General features: G+C 36.8%; 1 protein-coding gene across 1 annotated transcript; it reads left to right on the forward strand.

Annotated features, from left to right (window-relative positions):
- The first annotated feature begins 448 nt into the window (after positions 1-448).
- Positions 449-6,759, forward strand: LOC113332711 (nuclear pore complex protein NUP98A-like). The gene is made up of 13 exons (XM_026579226.1): positions 449-728; positions 909-984; positions 1,664-1,954; positions 2,533-3,099; positions 3,200-3,439; positions 3,529-4,091; positions 4,229-4,292; positions 4,448-4,541; positions 4,636-4,783; positions 4,902-5,018; positions 5,113-5,284; positions 5,464-5,526; positions 5,793-6,759. Exons 2-13 carry the CDS (start codon positions 966-968, stop codon positions 6,494-6,496), a joined length of 3,042 nt encoding a protein of 1,013 aa, XP_026435011.1. The 5' UTR covers positions 449-728; positions 909-965; the 3' UTR covers positions 6,497-6,759.
- Positions 6,760-15,551: the final 8,792 nt, after the last annotated feature.

Here is a 15,551-nt window from a genome sequence, read left to right on the forward strand (position 1 = left end):
TTTAGCCCATAATCTAACGAAGTCATGGAATGAAAACTCCTTTTCAATGTTTTTAATAAACTAGTTGAGTTGGCAACGCCGTTAAGGAAACTAAAACGTAACCTCTGAAATCCTGATAATTCATCTATTAATTAAGTCGAAAAGCTAAAAATTATTTTATATCCAATATTAAAAATGACTTGTAAAAACAAAAAGAACAAATTTTTTACAAAACGTATTATTTTTCTTCTGTTTGTGGTATCTAAACACCCGTGGTATCTGAACACTCTATGAAAATATAACATGAAATCTTGTGTTTTCGACTTATTTCTACTAGTAGAAGTCGAAAAATGGCTAGTTTCTACCAAACACCCTCTAAAACAGTACAATTAATATATTAAAAATGACTTAATAAGATAGTAAAAATAAAGTGAAATAAAAACAAAAACGAAAATAATTGGGGCAATTTTTTGTACGCAATTCTCACTCTCATCTGTAAAAAGAAAAAACCATTTGTCTGTCTCAGCAATAAAACCCCTCGAAATCTCCCATAGTTTCCTCAACAGAAAATTATCTAATCGCGTCTCTTCATTCATTTCCTCCTTCCTAGAGAGAAAGAGGGAAGAACATAGAGGAAAGTGATAGATTAGATTAGCACATAGAATCAAAACAAATAAAATCAACAAGTTATTCCGACCGGGCTGAATCGTAACCCTTGTTTTTCTTGCCGTGTCTTAACCTCGTCTAAGGTATGTGAATTTATTTATTTTTATGTATTTTTTTTGTTTATATTTAGCGTAGGTTTACCGGTTAGCTTTAGATTTAAGCAGACTTGTTAAAATCTATATATATAGACGGTGATCGATTGAATCTCTATCTAAACTTCTTTCTCTATCCCTCCCTCTCGCGCGTGGGCTATTTGGATTCAGAATCTGGTCTTGTTGATTGTGGCGGGGACAACGTATTGAAGATTCAGAATCAGAAATATGTTCGGTTCTACAAGCCGTAAGCATTATTAAACCCTAATTTCACTGTTTGTTTATTCGCTTTCTTTTGTGTGTTTGATTTTTATTCAATTGGTGGTTTCTTCTGTGCATGTCTAATCTTGTTAAACATAAGTTATTTTGTTTGATTTAATTTAAGAAGATACGGTAGTTGTTGTTTATAGTGTAAAATCGTGTGAGTTTTGGGGAAGTTCGTATGTTGCTTATTAGAACTCCATTAGAATCATTCTTGAACTGAAGTTTCCTGGTTAGATTATTAGTAAGAACTTCGTTCATCATCTTTCTTTTTTTATGTGGTAATTTAGTATCGCGTTTATGTGTCTGTAAGATGTAAGTTCTATGTATATAAGATAATTTGGACTGGAATAGGATTAATATGCAGAAATTGGATTGTAATCTTTCCGAGTTTCTCGTCATCGTGGTCTGTTTTGCTATATATATATATGTATTAGGTTTTCATTCTCATGATGTGTATCGTGTTACATTTTGGTTACTTTTTTGTTAACTGTTGCATAGTTCTTTGTGTAACCACTTATGGCTGATGTGAGATTTATTTTTTTGTTATTCTGAGTAGATGATTTACTGGTTTTCTATGAATGATTGGTACTCGTTTTGTTTTTAAGTACAATTTGGTGACAAGCTAATGTTTTTTTTGGTTTTTTTATACAATGATATAACAGCTTTTGGGCAGTCATCAACTAGCCCATTTGGTTCACAGCAACAGTCGGTTTTCGGGCAAAACAACAATACTGCTAGCAATCCTTTTGCTCCTAAACCTTTTGGTAGTACAAATCCATTTGGTTCTCAGACAGGAGGGTCTATCTTTGGCGGCAATTCGACTGGTGTGTTTGGAGGAACTCAGGCTTCTTCGCCATTGCCTTCTACACCGACATTTGGAAATACTGCATCAGCCCCTAGTTTCGGAGGCTCAGTGCCTTCATTTGGCTCTCCGACTCCAGCTTTTGCCAGCGGTACACCTTCATTTGGCGGAATGCACATGTTCTTAGTTTTTAAACATACCTTATTAGTTTGTATCTTGATTTTTGATCCACCCTTCATACCTTATTAGTTCGTATGGCACTATTGTGTTAATTGGCAGTAGAACTATGAATATTTTTATGACGATACTAGGTACACCTTCTGTCCTTCGTTTACTATTCTCTTGTCGTACTGAGTGCAACCTTTTTCATCTAGTAATCACGATTTTTCGCAAACAAAAGAGATGACTTTTGAAATTTGTATTAGCCCACCTTGTTTTCTCCTCGAGTATAGAGGCACGTTTATTACAATGAGATTTATTATTAGTAAGTATGCAACCCTTTGTGAATTAATAATGCTTTTATATATCTTAGGTAAAGTTAAAGAATAATATTAAGTTTAAACATCGGATGCGATAGAATAGCTTCTCAGTAGCTCTACTCTTTTTTTTGCACCCTTTCATGCTATTTATGGAAGTATGTCTTTCTTGTCTTCTTGTAATCTATCTACAATTCTATGGATGTTTGTTCAATTTTTTGGCTACTGAGTCCTTTTTGTTTTTGTTTTGAAGGATCTTCTCTATTCGGGCAGAAGCCTGCTTTTGGCGGCTTTGGATCTACTCCTCCTAGTCAGTCAAGTCCATTTGGCGGTAGCACGTTCCAACAAACCCAATCGGCATTTGGAGGCAATGCATTTAGTTCATCTGCTCCTTTTGGTGCACAAAGTCAACCTGCATTTGGCACTAATAGCAGCCCTGGTTTCGGAGCGACAAACACTCCTACTTTTGGTGCTCCTACTACTCCGGCCTTCGGTGCTGCAACTACACCGGCCTTCGGGTCTCAACCAACTGCAGCCTTCGGTGCTGCAACTACACCAGCCTTTGGGTCTCAACCAACTTCAACATTTGGATCAGGAGGGGGATTTGGCACTCCAGCATTTGGTTCCACAAGCACTCCAGCATTTGGTTCCACAAGCACTCCAGCTTTTGGTTCTACAAGTGCTGCTTCCACCACTCCTTTTGGTGCTCAACCTTTTAGTTTTGGAACAACCCCTGCATTTGGCCAAACAAATTCTGGATTTGGTAGCAGCACTTTCGGTTCAACTCCGTCTGTCTTTGGAGCTCAAAGTTCTTCCTTCGGTATTATTTGCATCTTTCATGATGATTCATTTTGTTTTACAATATAAAAGACTAGATGCTGATTCCTTGTTGTAATCTTGTCTTTTCTATCTCCCTTCAGGTACCCAGACTACAACACCCTCTACATTTGGATCTCCAGGTTCCTTTGGGCAGCCAGGTTTTAGTTGTGGTCAACAACAACGTGGTGGAAGCAGAGTAGTGGCTTACGCTCCTACAGTTGAGGCTGATCAATCTGGTGTACAGAGTTCTGGAAAACTTGAATCCATATCAGCTATGCCTGTTTATAAAGAGAAAAGTCATGAAGAACTGAGGTGGGAAGATTACCAGTTGGGTGATAAAGGTAAGTGCTATTTACGACTATTTTTTATGACTTATGTGGGATTGACATTTTTCTAACTCTTCATGAATTTGTGTACAATGTGAATATAGGTGGGCCGAATCCTGCTGGTCAGCCATCATCCATTGGAGGCTTTGGCACGACGACTACTCCACAACCGAACCCTTTCGGGTCTACACAGACAAATCCATTTACCTCTACGACAGCTGCCAACCCATTTGGTCAGAAAACAAGTAGCTTTCCTTCTACTCCTAGTTTTGGCACTTCAGGGTTTAGTGCATCAACACCGTCAAACCCTTTTGCGACAGGTTCATCACCCTCAACAACAAGTGTATTTGGGCAACCCAGTACTCCTCCTTTTTTTGGAACTACTCCTAACAGTACTCCTTCGAATACAACTTCGCTTTTCAATCAAACACCCGGAACAACCAACACGTTTGGTACAGGGTTGAGTATTGGTACAACACCTGCATTCCCACAGACAAATAATCTTTTTGGGCAAACTTCTAGTTCAACCTTTGCACCAAGCACCACATCTTCCTTTTCTCAGCCAACGAACGCGTTTACTCCACCAAATTCTGGCTTCGGGAACAATATGTTCAATTCAACGCCGTCTCAGCCTTCTTCTAGCACTTCATTGTTTGGCCAAACAAATGTAAGCTCCTTGTTAAGTTTTCTGATTAAATCATTTGGTTGTATATGCTGAGTTTCTTAGGAATGTTGATTTCATAATTGCATACTCAAAATATGTTTTTTTTTCCCTTATTTTTTTTTTCCCTTTCCATTCCCCAGCCATCACAACAGAGTCAGCCAGCTTTTTCCTTTCCCAGCTTTGGTCAACAACAACAGCCAGCAGGTATAGTAATTATGATATTGTTTGACTTTTGAGTGTAGTATAACACTAGTATTCTTGATCTTAATTAATTTGTATGCCTACTCTAATTTAATTACACCATTTCAAGGTTTCAATAACTTCCTGACACTTGTGTTATGGTGCAACTGCATCTTCAGGTGGTGGTTTTGGTGCATCAACTGGTTTTGGAGCTACATCAAGTATTTTTAACAGTGCATCAAATGTTTTCGGCCAGAACGCCTTTGGTCAACAGTAAGAATCAGTCTCATGTTTCTTTGACTACTTAGGCATCTCCATTTAGCTCATGGTTTATGTTGGTAATAATATGATATCAAATCTCAATCAGGCCTATTGGCAACCAAAGTAATACGGTGGCACCACAACCAGCTGCTATTGCAACAAATCCTTTTGGAACACTTCCTACAATGCCTCAAATATCAATTGGACATACAGGATCTGCACCATCAATACAATATGGAATATCTAGCATGCCTGTAAGTTTGGTTCCTGGGCTGTAATTGGCTTTTAGCTTTTTAGGCTGTTCTAAATGTTTCTTTTGAGCTTGCGGTCTTTGTTTTTATTCTGCTTTTTTTTTCCTTCTTTTTTGAACAGGTTGTTGACAACCCCGCACCTGTCCGAGTTTCCTCCTTGTTGACTTCTAGACATCTGTCTCAGAGGAGGATTAGGTTACCTGCTAGGAGATCTCATCCTAAGAACGACGGCGCAAGGGTGAGATTGAGTTTGGTCCCTATCAGTTGTAACATTTGTTTTATTTTGAGCACCCAGCCTTTTATTTCCTTAGGAGAGTTTTTTGTTTTTTTAGGTGCCATTTTTCAGTGATGATGAGGAAGCTCCTAGCACACCAAAAGCAGATGCCCTTTTTATTCCAAGGGAGAATCCAAGAGCTCTTGTTATACGTCCCCTTGAACATTGGACCTCCAGAACCTCTGCAGAAAAATCTAAGGATACTAAAAATATTCCTCTGCATGAGAATGGTAAGCATTTCTTTCACATGTGCTTCTTAACTAGTTCAGTGGCTGTACTTCTATCGCCATAATTTAGCGTTGTTCCTTGATGCGGTTTCTTAGGGTTATTGGTCTTCTAGAATTAATGACGTTCTTTGATACTTTATCTGCAGCTGTATATACTGATACGTTGTTGCCTTTCTGTTTAGGTAAACTCTCCGAAAAAGATTCAGGTTCAAGTTTGAATGGCTCTATCAATCAGGAAAAACATAGTAAGGCTTTGTCTTTGTTTTTGTCAATTGCAAGTCGATTTTCTTGTTTCGCTTAGGTGTCTGTATATTGAGGTTAAGAGCCTTGAGGGTTTGGAGGAAGCATTTCAGATGCTATCATTGCTAATTTATTACTCTTCACATATTGAGAGAGAGCATTTGTTTTTCTTCTCTCTGTTAATTCATTTTCCAACTACAACTTTTTTGGCATTCTTTTCCCTTTTGAACATTTTCCGATATATTTGCATGTTCTTTCTGTTTCATTGCAGAGAGTAATCCATCATCGGCGGAAAACGGCCACGACAAGGAGCGGACTCAACCTGCTAAATCCAGCCAAAAGGCAAATGGGGTTGTTCACGAGGATCATTCCAAGAACACCCAAAATGGGGACTCATACATCACACTGAACGGTCACAGAGCTGGTGAGGCGGCCATTGTATATGAGCACGGGGCAGATATTGAGGCGCTGATGCCGAAACTCCGCCACTCTGACTACTACACGGAGCCTCGAATTCAAGAACTAGCTGCCAAGGAGAGGGCAGAGCCAGGGTTCTGCCGCAGGGTGAGGGACTTCGTGGTGGGAAGGCATGGGTTTGGTAGCATCAAGTTTGCAGGAGAGACTGATGTACGGAACCTTGACCTGGAATCCCTCGTACAGTTCAACAACCGAGAGGTGATAGTTTACCTGGATGAGAGTAAGAAGCCCCCAGTAGGGCAAGGACTGAACAAGGCCGCAGTGGTGACACTCCTGAATATCAAGTGCTTCGATAAGAAAACTGGACAACAATACATGGAGGGGGTGAAGGTTGAAAAGTACAAGGAGATGCTGATGAAGAAGGCTCGTGACCAGGGTGCTGAGTTTGTTTCTTATGATCCTATCAAGGGGGAGTGGAAGTTCAGGGTTAACCACTTCAGTCGGTACATGCTTGATGACACTGATGAGGAAGCTGGTGTTGAAGTGGTGCACTTTTAACAATAGCATGTTGATATCTAAAGGATGTCTGGCTTTACCTTTAATATTGTCTTTTTTCAATTGGTGTCAAGTGCCCCATAGTGTTTTTATTTTTTTTCCTGTATAGGGGAGCAAAAAGAAGGGTGAATGTAATAGTCCCTCTAGGTTTGATACTCTTCTCTGCTTGTAAGAGTAGTAGTATTAGTTTGTTTTCATCTTTTGTTTCTTTCTAATGATGAGTAATGGATAACAGGGTTATCATTTGATCTTAATGTCTGTGTCCACCATCTGTTTGTTTATTTAAAGGAAATGGAGACCATTTAGAAGGGTTCCATTTCTTTTGACTTCTGCTAGGTTACAATTCTACAAACTTCATAATAGTCGATTCATGCACACAAACTCTCAGGGTGGCGATTTGTGGTAAGTTTGTCTTGAGACTTCTTGCCGTAAGTTTGTCTTCAAGACTTGTGAGGTCATTAAATGGTAAACTCCGTTGCACACTGTCTGCAGCTAGAAATTGTATGGCGATTTTTTTTCCCCTGGCCATGGTGGTTTGTTTACGTCTATGAGTTCATTATTTCTTGCCATAAAAGGTCTGTAATATGCTGGACTAACTGATATTGGTTATGATGGTAGAAATTTTATTTTACTTGGACTAGTAATTCTAATGGAACAGGGGTTAAAAAAGCTAGATTGGACATGGTTTTAGGTAATAATGATTGGACTTTGAATTTTCACAACGCTAAGCTTTTGCATCTGAATTTTATTGCTTCTGATCATTGTCTGTGCTTCTTATTACTCTTATTACTGATCCTATTTCTAGAAATTTATGGAGGCCTTTTAAATTTTCCAGAACTTGGATTGATCATAGTACTTTTAAGCAAAATCTTGAATCTTCTTGGAATGTTGTTGTGCATGGTAGTCCTGCTTTTGAATTAAATCAAAGACAGCATAGTGCTAGCATAGTTTTATCTCAGTGGAATAGGATGGAATTTGGTGATATCCAAAAGAATATTTCAGAACTTAAAAAATTATTGGAAACTATCCAAAATGAAACTAGTTCTAATAGTCAACATGCTAGAGTCAAGGCTATCACCAGTGACTTAGAAAAATGGTCTAAAATTCAAACTGAATTCTACAAGGAAAAGTCTAGGGATAAAACTGTTTTTGATATGGATAATAATACTAGATATTTTCACTCTATGGTCAATAAAAGATTGCATTCTAATAGTATTAATGTTTTATGTGATCATAATGGAAATTGGCTCAGGGATATAAATGATATAAGTAGGTTACTTACTAATCATTTTAGTGTTGTTTCTTATACTTCTAATCCTGTTTTGCCTGATAATTCTTTTGACATTATTCCCAAAGTTCTTAATGATGTTGATAATGATATGCTTTTTGCTATGCCAGGTGAATTTGAAATTGAAAATGTTGTTAAAAATATGCCTGCTTGGAGTTCTCCTGGTCCTGATGGTTTCCAAGCAGGTTTTTATCAAACTCAATAGAATGGTGTAGGAAAGGACATTGTGGCTCAAAGATTTTTCCAAAGTGGTCACATGCCTAGAAGTCTCAACAGGACTTATATATCCCTTATACCTAAATGTAAAAGTCCTAAAATTCCAGCTGAATTTAGACCAATTGGTCCGTGTAATGCTTCTTATAAGATCGTGTCAAAGATTTTAGCCAATAAATTAAACCTTTTCTCAAAAAATTGGTATCTACTTATCAGGCTGCCTTTATACCAGGTAGAGCCATACATGACTATATTATAATTGCTCATGAAATCATTCATTCAGTGAAACATAAGGAAGGTTTCAGTGATACAATGACTCTCAACTTGATCTGTCAAAAGCCTTTGACAGATTTGAATGTAATTACTTAATAAAGTGCTTGCAAGTTTTGGTTTTAAATATGAGTTTCACAATCTTATTATGCAGTGTGTTTCTACAACTAGTATAAATGTTCCGTTAAATGGCTCTCCTTGTGATCAATTTGAACCTACTAGAGGGATTAGACAAAGGGATCCTTTATCCCCTTATCTTTTTATCCTAGCCATGGAATTCCTTTCTAGATCTATGCTTGCTGCTGAAATTAAAAAAGATATCGTGGGTGTTAAAGTATCTAAGAAAGCTCCTCCTATCACACATTTACTTTTTGCTGATGATATATTAATTTTTGGTCAAGCCAATATGCAGCATGTAAACAATATTTCGCAGATTATTCAGGATTTTGGTAATCTTTCAGGTCAGATGCTTAATTTTGATAAGTCTTGTGTTTATTTTAGCAACAATTTAAGTCCTCGTACTTGTAATACTCTTGCTAATGCTCTAAATATGTCTTTACTAACTGATTTGTAGAAATTTCTTGGTGCTCCTTTGTTACTTGGGCATTCTAAGATAAAATCTTTTGATCCCATAGCTCAATCTTTTGAAGCTAGGCTTAAAAACTATATAGGTATCACTCTTAATCAAGCAGGTAGATATACTTTGATTAAATCTGTTTTGAATCCATTGCCTACTTATCAAATGGGTTGTTTTAAAATTCCAACCTCACTAATTAGTAAACTTGATTCCTTGCAGTTTTTGGTGGGGTCATAAAACAAGTAAAGGTATTAAGTTCATTGCATGGGACAATATAAACAAATCTAAGGATCTAGGGGGACTTGGATTCAGAGACCTAAAGACCTTTAATAATGCTCTCATATGTAAACTGGTTTGGAAAATCATTAGTGACCAGGATGAATTATGGGTTCAAATACTGAGAACTAAGTATTTTCATAGTTGTAGTATTCTCCATTTACAGAAACTAAATGAATCATGCTCTTGGATATGGGGAGGTATTTACAGATGCATAAAAATAATAAAGAACAACAGTTTTTGGGTTGTTAGATGTGGAATCAGGATTAATATTTGGTTGGATAATTGGGTCATAGGGTTAGATCATCCCCCTGTTCCTGCAGAGGGTCTAGTTAACACCATCTCATATACTTATGTTTCTGAACTTTTTCATGAAGGCATTAGGAATTGGAATGTGTTACTAGTCCATTATCTTTTTGAACCTATTGCTGCTAGTAAAATACTTGAAATGAGTATTCCTGTTGTAGGAAATGATTCACTAATTTGGTTGTTAGACAGGAAAGATTTGTTCTCAGTTAAAAGTGTGTACAATGTTATGACTAGACATTCTCTAGCTACTACAGGTACTCATGCTACCCCTCAGCAGGTTTGGAAAGCTTTATGGAAGGTTAAACTTCCTCATAAAGTCAAGTTGTTTGTATGGAAATGTGTTAAAGATATTGTTCCTATTAGGGATAAGCTGTCTAGGTAAAAAAGTGGTATTGATACTCACTGTAATTTGTGTGGATATCCTAGTGAATCCAATGACCATATTTTTCTCAATTGTCTTTATGCTAGGTCTATTTGATTAGCCTTAAACATTAATGTGGGAAATATTTTGTCTCAGCATGGTTCTTTCAGAAATTGGGTTATATCTTGGTTCCAAACAGGTGTTAATTTGAATTTTGGCACAGGGATATCAAGAGAGGACATTAACAAACTTCTTATGGTCTCTGTATGGAAAATTTGGAAGGATAGATGCTCTAAAAGAATTTCAGAATCATACTCCAAATAGGATTATGAGTCTAGATCGCATTAATAAGATGGTTTATCATGTCCCTAATCTTACTGTTCATTTTAATACTCAGTTGTAGAGCTGGCAAACAAGCCAAAACCCGCGGGTTAACCCGTGCCCGGCCCGTGAAAACCCGAACCCGGCTCGGCTTGTTTCAAAACAAGCCGGGTTCGGGTTGGAGAAATGTCGGCTTGTGAGTAAACGGGTTAACCCGTCCCGTCCCGTGAACCCGCGGGTACAACCCGTAAACCCGTGAAGACTATTCTCTTTCTCTATTGCCGTGCACTATCTCATATCTCTGTCAAAGTTTAGTAAAACCATTCTTCAACTCCATTAATCTCTACTATCAAAACTATGATACACCATGAGTATGCACCCCAGAGACATCATTTAAAAGCCATAAAAATTGAATCAACTTAAATGAAAATCATTTTCTTAATCAATTTCTACAACCCAAAAAATCAATCAATTTGTTGTTGGTCCAATTCCATATTTTATCAGAAAATCTCGATCAAACTCGATCGGAGCTAACAAAATCAATATCTTATTGAATATTTCTACTGATAACAATCAAATACATCCGTGAACAGTTCTGATTCTCCAAAAAAGAATTCATTGAAATTGAAAAGAATAAATAGTCTAATTTCCACATTTTTTTTATAAATCCATCACAGAACTAAATTAAGAAACAACAAGGAATTAATTTTATATCAACTTACTGATTTTGTAGCATGAGCAGAATCCTCCAATTTACAGTAAGAAGTAATCACCCTCCTAAAACATCAATTTCATCTTTAAATCCTTCCCTGAGCTTTTACATGAGTTCCTAATTCTCAATTTCATCACAGAAACCCTATCTTCTCCATACCTTCCACGAATCTGAAAATCAACTATCAATTCCACTTCTTAATTCCCAGTAATGAAAACCCCTCATCTACTACTCGATTTTATCCCCAGCTTTACACAAATCCTAAATGAATTTCATCTTCCCGGAACCATAACCCAAATTCCCCGATTCACTACCAGATCATCTTCAAAACTTCAAAACGTTAATTAAGTAAAAGACCCATAATTCTTCGTCCATCAACAGTTCTATACTCAATCTCATAATCAATTCTGTAACCCTAATTAACTGATTTCTTTCTTCTTCTTCCAGAGTTCAAATATATTCAACAACACCACCTACCTCATCGTACACATCAACACGAGTTCTTTGATTATACAAATTCCTCAATCGATACTCTCAAATCAAACCTCACAGTCGTCTCTCAAATCAGCAGAAGAAAAGAAGGAAGAAACGAGAAGAAAGAGGAAAAGAAGAATAGAGAAGAAATAGAAAAGAAAATAAGAGTTATCCTCATTACTCTTGCCTTTGTTTTCTCCGAACTCCACCACGTGCGGTCACTGCGGTGTCTTAACTTATTTCTGAAACGGGCGGGCTAACCCGTGAACCCGCGGGTTAAACCCGTTACGGGCACGGGTTGAAGAAATAACAACCCGTGAAGAATTTCAACCCGCGGGTTTCAACCTGTATTAACCCGAACCCGTGGAACCCGCAACGGGCAAGCCCCGGCCCGCCCGTTTGCCAGCTCTACTCAGTTGCAGGTTCATAAATGGAAGCCTCCAGATTTTGGATATCTAAAACTCAATATATATAGATGCATCTTTCTTTAAAGAAAATTTACAAGGTGGTACAGGACTGATTAGAGATTTTGCAGGTAACTGCCTTAGTGTGCAAGGACAACATACTAATGGAGGAATGAAGCAAGGCATTGAAGTGGAAGAACTGGAATGCAAGGCAATGAAGGCAGCTGTTTCTCTGGCAATTTCAAAAAGTTTTAGTTATGTAGTTTTTGAATCTGATAGTGAAGTCTTAGTTAAGTCCATTAATGAACCAGTTTCTTGTGTCCATTGGATGAACCAAGGATTAATTCTAGATATTAAGTATCTTTTGACTAAAATTGAACACTGGAAATGTATCTTAGTAAGGAGAGATTCCAATGGAGTAGCTGATAAGATTTCCAAGAGGGCTAGGCTTTTAAGAGAAGATTTTGAATTTTTTGATGAGATCCCTCTAGATATACAAGGATGGGTGGCTCAAGACCTTGCTGTAAACTCTAGCTGAATCAATGAAGTTCTTATTTTGAATTAAAAAAAGAAGTCTATAATCTGCATAAAATTGAGTACAAATTTTTATTTTGGAATTTCAGATCTACTTGAAGTTAGGTTACTAGCCAATCGCACCCGACGATTAGGATTTCATCACCTCCATCTGTAAAAAAACAAACAAAAAGTTACTAGTCTACAACTCGGAAATGATAAATTCTAGTCATATATGAACTGTTTATAGTCAGAAACATAACTCATACCTGTAATGAGTGTTTACGGGTAGAAGCGCAGCTGTTCCTAGCTAACTAGTTCCTGAAATTAAAATTAAATTCTATTTTGATTAGTTTAAGCAATCAAAAAAAAACAAAAACGAAATAGTAAGTTTGTCGATGATTAATTGTGGAAGGAAGATTATCTGGTTATTAAGGTGTTTAAACTTTTTGATTTACTAACCACCATTTTTTTTAGTACATCATTTTCATCTTCATCGTCTGGTGATGAATTATAAAGAAAGAAAATAAATAGATTTAGGTTTAGTTATTTAGTAAAGGGTAATTTTAACATAGGCATGAAATGCTCTCCCCAGGGCCTATGTGTTTTTTTTTTTGCTTGAATTATTTTGTTTCCTGCATTGTAATTATATTTTCTTTGTTTTTGTAAAAAAAAAATTTGGTTTGTATTTCATGCTTGTTTTTCTGTAGTCTAGATTAAAATTCAGTTTCCTTAGCTTTTTCCCTGTCTTGTTGTAGTCTTATATTTTTGTACTGTTTTTGTACTTCAAATTTTGTTTTCTTTTACCTTCTTATAGTTTTGTACTTCAAATTTTGCACACTATATCTTTTTCAGAAATAGTCTTTCCAAGAGAGAAAGAAGCATTAATTATCTAAGAGAGTTTAAGATGAAACTCTTCAAAAGTGTCGTTGTCATCCATTCGAAGGTTTTCCCAATCGGATGTAAGAGTTTGAAGTCTAGCTTATTTCTCTGAAGTGTTTCCTTCGAATACGATCTGAAGATTATCCCAAGCTTCTTTCGAAGTTTGACATGTTGATACATGATGTTGTAGATCACGACTTACAACATGTATTATAGCATTCAAACTATCTGAATTCTACTTTGCAAGAGCCTTTTCTTCGTTTGAAAAATCTACTAAGTGTTTAAACTCAGTTTCCGAATTTTCTATCTTTGGACAAATATAACCATCGACGACTAATAACCATGTATTAAAGTCTCGTGATTGAAGAAAATATCTCATAGCAGATTTCTACCATAGAAAGTTTGTTCCGTCAAATCTTGGTGGTACGTTAATTGAAGTCGATTCATGAGAACTCGAATTCATTGCTTATAGGTTGGATCGCACCAAACACAGATTGTTAGATCATTCGTGTTTGCCTGCTCTGATACCAATTGAAAAGACGAGGGTACCCAAATATACCTCAATCTAAAACTTTTCCACCTATAAGTCCTTTCTCCGAAAGCGATTGTCTATGAACCGAGTCGAGAAAATACAACTAATCGATTCACACTTCGTGTGATCGTCTATGGATACGAGATCGAGATAATACAACAACGAAGTATGTTTACTTGATAAAAGGTTCGGACTTAACCAAACACAATAGGATTGCTATCAAGTAAAATAGGATTAACGTTTGTGTAATTTACTTTAAATCATAATAACAACAATTATAATTGAGGAAAATAAAAGTAAATGACACAGCATGATTTTGTTAACGAGGAAACCGCAAATGCATAAAAACCCCGGGACCTTGTCCAGAATTGAGTACTCTCAGGATTAATCCGCTATACAAAATCAAACCAACTTCGTATAGTTGAGACCAAGCAACTAAACTTATAGTTCACCTAGTTCCGTCTGTATCCCTGCGCTTCCAACTTGCAGTAAGTCACGCACTTTTAACCCTCTTTCTAGTACCTCAATGAAACTTCTATCTTGGAATGTCTAAGGTATTGGGAATCTAATTACTCAGGACCACTTTAACCATCAAAACTATTATTTCAAACCAGACATTGTGTTTTTAGCCGAAACTAAAGCTCCACTGTCTAGAATAGAGTTATTTACAAAAAAAAAAAAAACCATTTCTCTGACTGGTTTATTGTTCCTTCCGTGGGAATTGCAAAAGAGTTAGTGATTGCGTGGCATAATAATATAGAAATGAATCTAATATCATCAAATTTCAATGTGTGCCACTTTGATTCAAAGAGAGACAGAATTGATAATTACCTGTGTTTATGGGGCAGTTGAATCGGATGCCAAAGTAGAACAATGGTCTTATATTGCTAACATTGCTCAACAGGTCAATAAACCATGGATGTTAATTGGTGATCTAAATATTATACTTGATCCGGACGAAAAACAAGGTGGAAACAAATCTAGCTCCTGCATCAAGTCTTTCATAATACAGGAAATTGACTCTATGGGACTTCAAGAAAACCAACAAATACTAGCATGGAATTAACACTAAGTATATGTGAAATATGCACTTATCAAATTCCCCCACACTTGCCTTTTTCTAGTCCTCGAGCAAACTAAACTAAACTACAACAACTCCGTTTCGCCGAGGAAACGGTTGCACTTAGCATGTGCAACAGGACTTTAAACCCCTAGGTGTCCCTAATGGACGAGTTATAGTCTCATGAGGGCTTACTAGAGATATACCCACAAAACCTACTCCAACTTCAAAGCACTCCAGCTTCCCAAGCATCCAAAGAGCTATGAGGACATAGAGTTTCTGCATGCTAGTAATAAGAAGTTAGAAATACCAAAGAACATATTCTCATTCTTAAATGTTGAGTGAGAAATAACCACACCATAATAAGAGAACGCGTGTTTAAGAGCGATCAATAAGCATTTCGCCTCGACTTCTGCCTCACTTAAAAGGATTTTATGATAATTGCACTCAATAAGACATCTTTTTTATGGGTTTCACATGTGTGCAGGTAGGAATAAAGGGAGAATCCTACACACGTTGAATGGTGGGAAGGAGACCTTCCGAATTATTTTTGGAGACCCCACAATATCGTGGGAAATAAAAGACTTTTTCTGATGATCTTTAAGAAAACAAATCAACCATTATACCAAGGATGGGAGTACTTACCACCTTCACATTCGATCGGCAGTAATGGTAGCACCACTTTCACGGCATCCAATAGAAACGTAGTCTTTAGCTCGTCTTCCTCATCTTCTTAGTCTTCGGGCTTTAGTCTTCAACGATTGATGATAAACTCTTGAACTTTGTAGAACTTTGACGATTTCTAACTCTTTTGCTCAATTTCCTTATTACTTGAAACTTCTTTATATATTTTTCTTCCTCATGAC

The sequence above is a fragment of the Papaver somniferum genome, unplaced genomic scaffold (genome assembly GCF_003573695.1).
Source record: "Papaver somniferum cultivar HN1 unplaced genomic scaffold, ASM357369v1 unplaced-scaffold_132, whole genome shotgun sequence".
NCBI classification, from domain to species: Eukaryota; Viridiplantae; Streptophyta; class Magnoliopsida; order Ranunculales; family Papaveraceae; genus Papaver; species Papaver somniferum.

Coding starts and splice junctions, on each gene's coding strand:
- LOC113332711 (XM_026579226.1), top strand. Junction 3,440..3,528: donor TTACCAGTTGGGTGATAAAG/GTAAGTGCTATT, acceptor ATGTGAATATAG/GTGGGCCGAATCCTGCTGGT. Junction 5,019..5,112: donor CTAAGAACGACGGCGCAAGG/GTGAGATTGAGT, acceptor TTGTTTTTTTAG/GTGCCATTTTTCAGTGATGA.